Below are 13747 nucleotides of genomic sequence, written 5' to 3' on the forward strand. Positions count from 1 at the left end.
CAAGTGTGTACTATTAAAATTTTATGAGATAGAGTTAATCAAGAATAGATGAGTAAAATTAAAATGATGATGGCAATGTTAATTTTATTATGTGAATAAATAACGATGATGGGAGGTCTATTTTTTCTAAAATATGAAATGTTTCCTTTTCTTTTCCTCTAAGATGCTCACTTTCTATTTATGTTTCCATTAAAAATTGCTTTTTGTTCCAAGTTGGGATCGGACTCTCAGCTCACACATTCCTACTTTTCCTCCACTCCTGGATCTCAGGCTTAAGGCCATCTACCTGACCTGACCCTTTCTTTCTCTGGGCCCTGGTCCACAGAAGGTACTCCTCACCATATTGTTCTTTTGTCTCCAGACCTCTGTGAGTCACTGAACTTTCAGAATGTCTTCAAATGTTAGGTGCTTTTCTACATGAACAAGGTGATGAGGGGCCTCTCCATCTGCAACACCTGCCTCCTGAGCATGCTCCAGGCCATCCTCCTCAGGTCCAGCACCGCCTGGTTGGCCAGGTTTAAACAGAAATCCACCAGTTCCATCTCCCATTCCTTCTTCTTCTGTGAGTTCTCAGTTTGTCTTTTGTAGAACCTTATCTCCTACACTGTGGTTTCTAATGTGCCAAGACCAATCTGCCGAATACCATAAATACTTCTCCCTTTCCCTTACAAGCTATCATCCAGAGCCTGTTTTCCATACTGCCACTACTTAGAGATGCCTCCTTTTCAGGAATTGTGCTGCTCTCAAGTGCAGGTATCAGAGGCAGTCCCAGCACCTTCACACCACCAGCCCCTTCCTACAGAGCTCCCCAGAGAAAAGGGCCTCCTAGACCTTCCTGTTACAGGTGAGTTTCTTTATGGTCAAGTACTGGGTGGACTTCATCATTACATCTTCTTCAACCCTAATATGGGCATATGTTTCAGTTGTCCTGGTTGTTCAAACTTTTGTGGTCAATGTTTATTGCCACTGTCAATTTGTTGGTGCAGATCAGATCTCATAAAAGTACAATAAATATGATGCAAAATATTCGACAGAAGTATCATATGTTAACAAATTATTAATGAAAATACTTTTCTCAAATAGAGTTCTTTTGTCATCAGGTCAATAATTCATAGAACAGAGAATTTGATATTTGATTTAATTAAAATGTGTAGATTTATACTTTTATTATATCTCAATACTTTTGAAACCAATGATGTCAAGGACTTGGCATATTCTTTATTTTTTTTAAAGAAACAAAACTGCTTTATTAAGGCAACTGCTTATGATGAATATAGGATTGATGACATTAAAAATTTTATCTAATTATAAAAACAAATTTGATTCTTGATAAACCTGCTTGCCTGGCATATTCTTTAGACAACATACACCATGATGGAGTAGTCCTGTACTTTTACCTGTTTCCTACCTTTCATTTAGATTCTCAGAACTTCATGTAAGAAAATGTTTGTTAATTTTTTAGGCATACTCTTAAGAAGCTTTTATTGTTAATACAGTGGGGCCTTGACTTCCGAGTTTAATTCTTTACGAGACCGAGCTTGTTAAGGAGCTCGTTAACTCAAATTACTCTATCAACTCAATGCAAAAAATTGGCCAAGAGACAGCAGGTATCTCAAAAAACTCGTTAGTTGGGACACTCATAAGTCAAGGCCCCACTGTACAATGTTTCAGTGTGATTTTTAAAAATTACTTTGGGTACACTTATTGAAAATCAAATGATAATATATGTATAGATTTATTTCTAAACTCTGTGCTGGTGTACTATATGTTCATATTTATGACAACTCAAAACTGTCTTGATTAAATTTAGAGTGAGTCTTGAAATCAGTTTTTTTTCTTATAAAAATTGTCCTTTTCATTCCAGATATATATATATCCCTTTATATATGACTCCCTTTACCCATTTCTCTGATTATTCACCTCCTTCACCTGCTTCCTGCTCTGGCCACCTCCACTCTGTTTTCTGTATCTATAAGCTTGTTTTTGTTTAGTGTTTTCTTTTTTAGCTTCCACATATAATAATGAACATACAATATTTGTTTTAGTTTGTTGGACTTATTTCACTTAGCACATGCCCTTGGGATCCATCCATGTTTTCCTAAATGGCAAAATTTTATTTGTTTTTACGGCTGAATAATATTCCACTGTATATGCATGTATATAAATACACAATTGCTTTATCCATTCATCCACTGATGGATACTTAGGTTACTTCCACATATTGGCTATTATTAATAACCCCCAACACACATGAAAGTTTATGCTTCCTGATAATTTATTTTACATTTTTAGTCTCCTCATATACTTGCCTTCCATATTTTTGTTTGCCCATTAAATGTTTGACCATTTACTTGTTCCTTCATAGTGAATGGATATCTATTGATGACCTGCTACTTCCTCTTCTATACTAGATGATGGCAACTCCACAGCACAACACAAGTGCCTTCAAGGAGCTCATGAACTGAGAGAGAAGGCACAGATAAGCAAGCAATTACAAAGGTGTGGAAAGAATTCCTATAACCATGGAGCACAAAGGTGGGGATACCAAACCCAGACTGAAAAGTCAGAAAACATGCTTCAGAGGAAAGGAAAGCTGCACTGAGCCTGGAAGTAGGGGCTGCAGGATATGTGTGTAGGCACAGGGGTTTCTGTAGATGCCATCTCTCATTTAGTCACCAGAATTACTTGTGCCCTTAGCTTTTAAAGCCCATCAGTTTGCTATTTTGATCAATTACTTCACTTATTCACTCTTTCATCTGTAAACATTTAGGAATGCACTCAGTGCCCCTGATTGTGTTAAATGCTATCTTTTCTTTTAAAGATTCATGACATGGAATTCCTGGCTTTCTCCCTCTCCATGATTTATAGAAACTTAAAATCTGCTTTTCTAAAGTGCAAAGAACCCATCTGGCTCTGCCCATTGTTTCTTCCTTGACAATCAACAACTCTCAATGTTTAAGTTTCTTTTCCTTTTAAGTTGTTCAGTCAATATAATTTATTGGGTGCTTTCCATGGGCAAGTCACTCTACTAAATGCTCAGGGACATATAAAGTTGACTAAGACTTAGGCCCATTTCCCATGAGGCTTTTAAACTAATGAGGAATATATGTGCACAATACAGGGGATAAAAAGAACCCCCTAAAGATATTTTAAAGATAAACATTTCTTGTTTAGAATTAAGTCCAGAAGAGAACCCTTTCTCTTTCCTTAATCATTAGGGAGATGACAAGGTGAAGTAACACTGTAAGGACATTAAGTTTGTATTACATTTCAATATAATTTTAAGCAATTATATAAATACTAGAGGCCTGATGCACGAAATTCATGCAGTAGGCCTTCCTTTCCCTGGCTGCTGGCACCAGCTTCCCTCTCACCCAGGACCTGGGCTTCGTCCAGAAGGTAGTCCGGAAGGACGTCCAGTCTAATTAGCATATTACACTTTTATTATTATAGTTTTTTAAAAAGCTGTCTTTGTATTTTCCGCATATTCCAGGGGAGGAGGTATATAAATTAGTCAGAGAATGTCCCATAATTCAAAAGTCAATTCATTAGGTTATCAAAAGTTAATAGTGGTATTATGAATCAAATTAAATTTAAAATATATATTGGAACTACCCATGGGCTGTCACTTTCTATATTATATATTTCTGTAATTTTGTAATCATTTATAATGATCAAGCATTGCATTTATAATAAGAAAAAATGTTCATAATACATGTGGAGATTACATTGTGCTAATTTTCTAGAAAGGTAGCTGTCAGGCTTCTTTATCAAAATGAAAATATGTTATAATTATAAAAGTTCAAAAAATATGAAAAATAGAAAAAAAATCACCTGTAAAGCTAATACAACTATTACTGATGTTCCGAATGTATTTCTTTTTTTGTATATTGTGAGGTTGTTTTTAAATGATTAGATAGCAATATTCCTCAATAATATTTAACCCTCAAGAAGAAGAGCATTTTCTTCATATGTATCCAATTCTGTGTTTTGGCCCAGATGGAATGGTAGAATCATGGGATGTTTACATGAAAAGATAATATCTTTTCCTAAGTTGATCTATCCAGAAATATCCAAACTTTTATATCTTCCAGTAAGTAAAATCTTTATGTTCTTGATTTACTCTCCTGTAGATGGGGTCACATTAACAGTAAGTAATAATCCAGATTTCTTTGGTACTTGTCTCTACCTGCTCACATAGGACCCTAATCTCCTGAAAGGTTTCCCCAAATTCTATTGGGAGTTTAGGAGAGGTTTTACACATACTATGAACAAACCAGTTAACTATTAGTCAGCTACCATTATCTTTCCCATTCCCCTGCTGTAACCTTCATAGGCTAGATATTGCTGAGCGCCCTGGCACTGCTGCCTCCCCAGGGTGCTGCCATGGAGGTCGTGGGAGCTCTGGCATGCCAAGCACTGCAGTGGTCTGTAGGGAAGCAGCAGGGATGGTCCCCTTCTCTCCTATGAGGGGGTCCTCAGTAGTGCCATTTGTGTTCCACATCTTACCAAATTTTTATTGAAATAGCTTTTTAGGACTATATGTAAACACTTACTACTCAAAATGTGGTCCCTGGACCAGCAACATTTGGCAGATTTGTTAGAAATGCGGGATCTCAAGGCCCATGAATCAGAATCTGCTGCTTAATAAGAGCAACAAGTGATTTATATACAAATTTCAGTTTGAGAAGCATCTGCTTAAAGTACCTTCTGGGACCAAGGAATGAATTCAATTAGGGACACGGACAGGGTTGAGTCAAGAAGCAAAACTGACAAGTGGTAGGACCTTTTTTTCTTTTTTTAATCCTCATTCGAGGATATTTTTTTCCATTGATTTTTAGAGAGAGTGGAAGAGAGGAAAAGACAGAGAGAAACATCAATGTGAAAGAAACACATCGATTGCTTGCTTCCTGCATGCACCCTGACCAGGGCCCAGGCCGGAGGGGAGCCTGCAACCAACGTAAGTGCCCTTGATCAGAATCAAACCTGGGACCCTTGGTTCGCAGGCCAATGCTCCATCCACTGAGCAAAACTGGCTAGGGCTAGTAGAACTTTTTGTAATGACCTCTTCCTTTTGATGATGTTATTTATTCTTGTGACTACACCAAAGTTAGAATGCTTGGTTCCTTCTCTCAGGATAGCTGTCCCTCAGGAAACTCCCAGGCTCCTCACCTCCCTCCCAGTGGTAGGCAAACTGCGGCTCATGAGCCACATGCAGCTCTTTGGCCCCTTGAGTGTGGCTCTTCCACAAAATACCACGTGTGGGCACGCATGTACAGTGTGACTGAAACTTCGTGGCCCATGCGCAGAAGTCGCTATTTTGTGGAAGAGCCACACTCAAGGGGCCAAAGAGCTGCATGTGGCTCGCAAGGCGCAGTTTGCTGACCACTGCTAGACTCGCAGTGGTTCTTAACCTTCTGCCCCTTTAAATACAGTTCCGCATGTTGTGACCCAACCATAAAATTATTTTCGTTGCTACTTCATAACTATAATGTTGCTACTGTTATGAATCGTAATGTAAATGTCTGATATGCAGGATGGTCTTAGGCGAGAAATAGACTTGGTGACCTGCCACTTTTATGTCAGTTGCACCAGACATGGCTTAGGCTAGATCTATGAACCCACCAAATCCATGAGAAATCACATTGCTGCCCATGTAAACTATACTTTTATGTATTACGTTTTGAGTTCACACCTAGTATTTAAAAATTATTTCATTATGAGCAATAGGACTACCAAGATAAGTAAAACAATCTCTACCCTAAAAGGACGCTAATAAAGTGGTAAATATTGAGGCAGGTCAGAACTTCTGGGAGACCATTTGAAGAAGGGGGCAAAAGCTTCCCCAATGCAGCAGTCTTACTGCAGTGATGAGAAACCATTACTGTGTCTAATCCCTACAGCCTGTGTGTGCCAGCTCTCCAGGTGGAACGCCCTTCTTCTATTTCTCTTTCCCTACATTCTTACCCACCTTCCAAGGCCAGTTTCAACTGCCGATTTATCAATGAAATCTGCCAGAATCCCCTCAGCTACATGTGCTTTGCCACTTCAGAACCTCCATCATATCCTGCCTTAAGATCAGTTATGTGCATTGCAGCTTTATGGAGTGTGTGTGTGGGGGGGGGTTATGTCCCTTATAGGCAAATAATGCATTTTAGCCAGTCTTCTTAGATTCACCATAGGACCTAGCATAATGTGCCATAAATTGTTTTTAAAGAAAAGAATATATTAAAGCTAATGCATCTTCTCTGTTACTACTTCTCTATTCAGGAAGTAGATCAGCCTTTCAAATCATAGAGAAAACGTGAGAGAAAGTACTCTATAGTGGCTGGGCTATTTAAGAGAATTAACTTTTCTCCCACACCTTTTTTTAGGTGAGAATGGTTCTTTCATGCAGAAACAATGTCCTCATTCACAGATGAGTAGCTGTTAATCACAGCTGGGTGGAATTTTATCTAGTTTTCAGCTGTATGAAAGGGACTATCTGCCTACTAGTATTTAGGAAGTCCATAGCTTGCTGGGTAGCACTGTGTATGCTTGGTTTTCTCTAATGCTGTGATGGCATTCAAGCAACCTGTCTCTGAAGAGTGTAGGGTTGCTACTAATTATGTGGCATCTTTTGAGCTGCACATCAGTGATGCTTATTTATGTATGGTTAGTATGATTTTTTGAGCCACTGGGAGGAAGGTTTCAGCTTGGATATATCCTATGGCTCTTTAGTAATGGTGGTTATGGCCATGTTTGTGTTGTGATGATAGATGAAACAGCAACCTAGTGCCTAGGATTTTGCTGCTTTGTGGCTAATGATTTAGAACTGTGATTGCAAACTATGGACTATGATGGGAGAATCACAGTTCTTTCCAGTGTGTTAACCAAACCATACGGGCATCAGACACTGGTGGTAGACTGAATAAGTAATTTTTCACCCATATTTAATTTAGAGGTAATGTAGATGTGTTAGGATTGGTGAAATAGGTTGATTTTAAAATAACATTTAATTTATTCTGGACTTTTGCTGTGTTTAAACAATTATTGGATATAAGTGCTAGCATATGGGGTTTACAAATCTGGTCATTAAAGAGGCCATAATATCCAAAGGTTAGGCCCAAGCATATTAAAATCTGGATGGCTTTTCTTTGAGGTAGTTTGGGTTTGAAAGATAGCTGGGGTCTTCTGGAAGTCAAAGGACAAACCAAGGACCCTAGTCTGAACAAAGAGGGCTTGAGTGTGTGTAAGATTTCCAACTTTAAAAATTAGCTTGTCTCACCTCTAGTTTCTCCTCATTCTCACCTCTGTCCCAGGCCTATTCTTATCCTTTAGACTCAGTAGAACCTATTTTTTCTGGATTCTTTGAAGACCAAGCTGAATTGAAAAGGGAACATGGAAAGCAATTCCTAAAATATCTAATAGGACTTGGGAATACCATCTGCCTACCAGTGATTAAGGTGACTATGTAATTTGTCATAATGATTTTAATGGGGCCTCTGCTGAGTCTAGAGAACTAAATTATTTGTTGTCTAACTTGTTGGGTTACCCATATTACACACAGGATTATAGTAACCAACTTTGAGGGCAAGCATTTGTGTTCTTTATAACCTCTTCATATCATTTTAAGTAAATTGCAGCCACTAAATGATTGCTTAGGTTTTCCCAATGAGCCACAGCTAGTGTGGTCTCTGGACCAGAGCATCAGCATCACCTGGGAAATCATCAGAAATGCAAATTCATAGACAAACTGGATCAGATTCTCTAGGGGTGGGGCCCAAGGAGCTGTAGTTTAACAAGATCTCCAGGTGACTCTAATGCTCAGGCAGATTGAGAAGCACACCTCTAATGGCCTCTTCCTAGAACAGTTACCATCCTCTATCATATCATTAGACTATCTCAGATGCACACCCAGGTATTTGAAATGGCTACCTCTTCCATGTAATGAAGCCAACTTTTTTTTTTTTTCTGGGATGGACACTTAAAAGAAATCATCTAAACTTTAATGGGGGCATGACATCTAGAAACATGCCTACTTATGTGAGGGGTTCTGTTAACTCCAGTTTTATAAAGAGAATTAGTAAATGTCTGGTAGTTATGGAATTAAACCACCATCATGGAATTTTCAAACTAATGGAATAGTGCATGTAGCTGTGCTAGTGGCATCATGCTTTGTATGCAAGCCCATTAAAATTACATGCGGAGCTTTTAAAATCCTGATGCTAAGGTTGCACTCCTACCATTTCAGTCATTGCATTATGTCTGCAGCTGAAATCCAGACATCAGGATTTAAGATGCTAGTTTGATTCCATTGTGCCACAAAGTTTAGAAAGTATTGGGTTATACTACAAACCTAGACATAATTCGACCCAGGAAGTCTAATGTAAGAAAGCTGTGCCCCAGGTGACTTCCCTGTTTCTCTCCTAAAGCGGCCTGAGGTAGATAACTGGCAAACCGGCATAAAAGCTCTGGAGTATGCTTTGGAATTGGAGAACCAGTTAAGCCAGCTCCTGATAGATCTGAAGACCACAGCTTCTGCCAATAATGACAATGATGTAAGTAGTAGCTAGTTTTGAAAGTACTATCATAGTTCACTTCTGAATTATGACTTGCTTCTTGGAAGAGGGCTCAAGGCTCTGGTCATCCAACACATGCTTTTTTCCCCCCAAGGAAGTATATGAACCTACTTCTGGGAGTAGATTGGAGGTGGGAGGAGTAGGTGCCCTGGTAAGAGGGAATGCAACTCAACACAAGATGGAGAGGGCTTTCCAGGAAAAGTGTGCTCTGGATAATTAAACAAAATGACTTGCTGCTGGCTTTTAAATCTAGACCAGGAATAGTTAAATGTTAATAGGTACCAGGATCACCTGGAGGATTTACTCAAGCAACCTGCTAGGCCCTACCCCACAGAGTTTCTGATTCAATGGCTTTCATGTGGTGCCTGAGAATTTGCATTTCTAACAAGTTTTCAGGTTATGCTGCTGCCTGCTGGCCAGGGGCCACACTTTGAGAACCACTGTCCCTGATGGTCCCTGCAAAAGTGAATGTTAATGGTGACTTATTATTCTGCCGTCTTCCTGGTTAATGGTGAACACTCCACCTTATGGTGGCAACTTCTTTCTCACTAACCCCATAGTATCTCAGGAAATCAAAGTGAGGAAAATTCCCTTGTACAAAAGTTATCAACCCTAGATGCATATTGGACTGGTTTAGGAACTCTGAAGAGATAGATACAAATGCCTTAGCCTATGGCCACTTACATCTAAATCTGTGGAAATTGTGTCTAGACATCTACTTAAATCTCCAGGTGATTAAAAAAACAAAACAAAAACAAATAGGGTGGGAAACCACTGCAGTATTAGTTTTTTTTAAGTTAATCTGTACTTTTGATGAGATGCCATAACACTCATACTCATTGAGAGTGGGTATTTGTACTCACTGGAGGTCTTGAGTGTCTTAGATCAGTGCTCATTAAACTTCTATGTGTATATGAACTCCCTCTCCTTTCTTAAAATGCAGGTTCTGATTTAGTAGGTCTGGAGTGGGACTTGAGATTCTCTTTTTCTGACAAGCTCCCAGGGCTGCAGGTCCATGAGCTACAATTTGGGTAGCAAGATTTTTGATTGCCTCCTGTTGCAGATGAGGTTCTAAAGCAGCACTTCTCAACCTGTGGGTTGCGACCCCTTTGGCGGTCGAACGACCCTTTCACAGGGGTCGCCTAAGAGCATCCTGAATATCAGATATTTACATTAGGATTCATAACAGTTGTAATATTACAGTTATGAAGTAGCAATGAAAATAATTTTATGGTTGGGTCACAACATGAGGAACTGTATTTAAAGGGCCAGAAGGTTGAGAACCACTGTAAAGGGTTTTCCCCTGTTTATTTCTGTAGTTCTTACGCTTCATGGGAAAGTACCTGGATAAACAGAGGAGGAACACAACCTACCTGCAACGCCAGCTTGCCTATTATAGGAATGAAGAAAAGCAGGCTCAGGAGGAAGCCTGATTGAAAAAGCCTGATGACAAAAAGCCTGTCGAGTAACTAGATCCAACATCCGAGGGCAACAGAGCAAGTCTTCCCATTGTAGTTGTTCCCAAAATCAGCTATTTAAGGATCTTAATCTTCTCCACTGCTTTCCTTCATTGGTGTTTGTATAATTAAACCTGTTTTTTTGCATTATAGTTATGTGTAAAGAGATTGTTATTGAAGCACAAAAATGGGTTAATTCAATCAGTGTTAAGTTTGGTGAAAGCTTCCTAAGGACAATAGGTGCATTCGATTTAAAAAAAAAAAAAAAGGCCTTCTCCTTCTCCCATGATCCCAACAACACTCAGATGCAGGGTCAAGATTTGGGAATTTCAAACAGACCAAGTAGATATAGTATAAATTAAGTAGGAAAACCTTAGGTCTCACTAATGTTTTTTTCCCCTTCAACTTATATATTATGTATTTAAATTTTACAAAAATAGTAGGATTTTCTTCAAATCTATGTAAAGCTAGCCTTGAAAACAAGAGTTCTTGGTCTAGAAATGTTTACTCACTAGAAATATTTAAGGGAACAAGTGGCTGCAACCCAGGTGCCCTTTCATAACCTGAGGTATGCATAGGGACCAGGAAGGTACACAGGCAATTAAGACAGCAAACAACTGTGTGGATGTGCCTACCCTACCTACTGAGGGCAAACTAGCAACTATTGGGGTATTTGCTTTCAGGAGCAAGCAATGAGCATGCAAGCTGGGGTGGTTAGTACCACGTGGGAACAAACGGGGCTCTAAAGGATTGTGTCATGGCCACAAAACGTATTAGATCTGTCATTGCCTTGAGTAAGTTTTTACCTTACTCATTGACTCAGTTTATTCATTTTTAAAGTAGGGTTAATAGTATTTAGTTTATAAAGTTAATGAGAGAATTAAGTAAATTAGTATGTAAAGTATCTAGAACAGTACATGTTCGGATTATATATTAGTTAATTTAGATAATAGTGCCACCTCATAAACTTGAGGAAAGCTAGTACATAATGACATTAGATATACCTTGGGGAAAATTCCAGTTAACAGATGGGTTGAATATTGAAATAGACACAGCTGATCAAACAAGTGATATTGAAGTAAGCTAAGACATTCTCAGCCAAAGGAATAGTAAGTGATATTTTAAATTTTAAGATATGGAGTTCCAATGAAAGATCTAATTTAGAGATCCAGGAGAGCAGAGAAGTTGAGAAAAAGATCCATTGTAGAAAAATTTTAGAGTATCAAGCTCACTGTAAAAGACACCACTTACAAAGAAAGAAAACTGTCATATTACTAATAGCTTTCTCATCAATATTAGATGCAAAGACAAAATGGGAAAAACTTCAAAATTCTGAGGGGAAAAATTAAGTTAGGCAGAATAGACCTATTTGAACATGCAAATATTAAGCTCACAAAAGCTTTAACCCAAAGAAGACCTTCACTGTGAACAACCATTGTTTTAATAAAATACAAGGGCCTGGGCTTCTACATGCAGGCCCAAAGTAGCCTGCCTGATATGAAGAAGCCTTGTCTGGTACAGTCACTCTGGTGGGGAAGGGCATGCCTCAGGCTATAGCTACAACATAGTGAACTTCTTTACCTCCATGCCTTTACCACAACTCAACCTTCTTGAAAATGACTGCCATGGTGAGCTTGTTACCACTGGAGAATTACCAGTTCGCCATGTATTCTTGAATAAATTCCCTTTTATGATTATTATTAGTTTATACTTAATTTTATACATATGGGTGACTATCATAGACATTAAAATCATGAGTAAGACAAGATTGCTTTATCCTCAACACCACTTCGTGTTTTTCTGACAGTTTTTAAGCAGAGTATTTGATACTCAGCACAATTGACATTTTTGAGCCAGATGGGTCTGTCGCGGAAAGTTGTCCATGCATTGTGAGATGTCTAGCAGCATGCCTGGTATCTGCCTCCTAGACAGCACCTCCTCCAGTTGCAACAATCAAAACTGTTTCCAGACTTGCCAAATGTCTGTTGAGAGGCAAAAGCACCATGCTTCAGAACGACTATGCTAGACAATGCAATAGAAAAGTTAAAGGAAAAGAAGATGTATCTATTTGAAAAAGACTTATTAATGTGATATGATTATAACTAGAACTGAAAAGCTATATAACTTACAAGAAAGTTTAATTTTGTTGCTGGATACAGGATAAATATCTACCAATGGACCTTTCCCATAAACAAAAACATTAAAAAAAAAACATAACTTGTTCATAATATTTACAAATAAATAAAAAATTTACGAAGAATTCTAACAAAACTAACTTAGGACCTATATGAAATAAAATAAAGCGCCTCCTGAAAGAGATAAAAATCTTTAAATAATGACTAAAGGAAAGTAAGACTAAATATGAAAATTGTGACATCTCTCAAATGAATGTGTAGGACTAAAGCAATTTGGTTATAATCCCAACAGGATTTTGAAGGTGTGGACAACTTTATACTAAAGAATTTCTCTAATCGTGGGGTAAACATGGGAACATACATAAAAATTACTTAACACTATTAGTCATTGTGAAACAAACACAAACCACATGCGATACCACCACTAAACATTCAGGAGGATGACTGAAATTAAAATAACTGTCAGCACCATATGCTCATAAGGTGGTAAAACAACAAAAGCTCCCACACACTGTGGATGAGAATGTAAATTGGTACAACCACTTTGGAAAAAGGTATGGCATTTTTTTCATAAAAGTAGGCATATACCTACATCATGAATTTTTGGAGGACACAGTTCAGCCCACCACAAATGATGTTGACTAAATTTGGGTGGAGAAAAGAGGAGGAAGTTTCAAGCTAATTCAGTAGGAACCAATAGGTGTTGTCTGAAAAAAGAGAGTTCTAAGAATTGTATAAAAGTCTAATTATAAAGGCAGTCATTAGAGTAAAATTATGACTGATTTTTAAAATAACCCCAATAGTGAAAGTATAAATAAATATAATGCTCATATTTACATATTATTTTGTAACCCTTAAGTTAGGCTTTGATTTAGTCCTAGTTCAGCTGTTAAACAGTGTTTACCCCAGTCTTTTTGCTGAAGTTTCCCTTATCTTTTGGTTGAGTGAAGTTTGTTCTCTGGGGCGTTCTTTAGTAAGGCCTGACATGGATAATATTCTGAGTCCTTGAATTTGGAGAAAATTTTTTCCTCTTTATTTTATTTTTTAAAATTTATCTTTATTGTTGAAAGTATTACATATGTCCCCTCTGTTTTTGTTGTTGTTGTGTTTTTCCCCATTGACTCCCTCCTCTCTTTCCTGACAGACATTTCTCTTAGCATAATACTATCCGAGTCCATCCATGCTGCACAAATTATAAGAGTTTCTTCTTTTTTACCGCTGCATAGAATTCCAGTGTGTAAATGTACCACAGATTTTTATCCACTCATCTGCTGATGGGCACTTAGGCTGTTTCCAAATCTCAGCTATTATAAATTCTGCTGTTACAGACATAGGGGTGCATAATTCTTTCTGATTGGTGTTTCAGGTTTTTTAGGATATAGTCCTAGAAGTGGGATCACTGGGTTAAATGGCATTTCCATTTTTAATTTTTTGAGGAAACTCCATACTGCTTTCCACAGTGGCTGCACTAGTCTGCATTCCCACCAGCAGTGTACTAGGATTCTCTTTTCTGTCATCTTCTTTTTTAAAAAATAATTCTTTATTGTTGAAAATATTACATATGCTCCCCTTCTCCCCTCCCCGCCCCTTGACC

General features: G+C 38.1%; 1 protein-coding gene across 1 annotated transcript in view; it reads left to right on the plus strand.

Annotated features, from left to right (window-relative positions):
- Positions 1-417: 417 nt before the first annotated feature.
- The window catches only part of LOC106726374 (ferritin heavy polypeptide-like 17), a 26516-nt gene continuing 13186 nt past the window's right edge, over positions 418-13747 (plus strand). The window contains exons 1-5 of the mRNA XM_014541033.1: positions 418-562; positions 673-844; positions 7274-7445; positions 8415-8540; positions 9881-10134. Of these exons, the coding sequence (XP_014396519.1) occupies positions 418-562; positions 673-844; positions 7274-7445; positions 8415-8540; positions 9881-9994 (729 nt within the window). The 3' untranslated portion in view covers positions 9995-10134. The remainder of the gene's footprint in view (positions 563-672; positions 845-7273; positions 7446-8414; positions 8541-9880; positions 10135-13747) is intronic.

Source organism: Myotis brandtii, unplaced genomic scaffold, assembly GCF_000412655.1.
Source record: "Myotis brandtii unplaced genomic scaffold, ASM41265v1 scaffold257, whole genome shotgun sequence".
NCBI classification, from domain to species: Eukaryota; Metazoa; Chordata; class Mammalia; order Chiroptera; family Vespertilionidae; genus Myotis; species Myotis brandtii.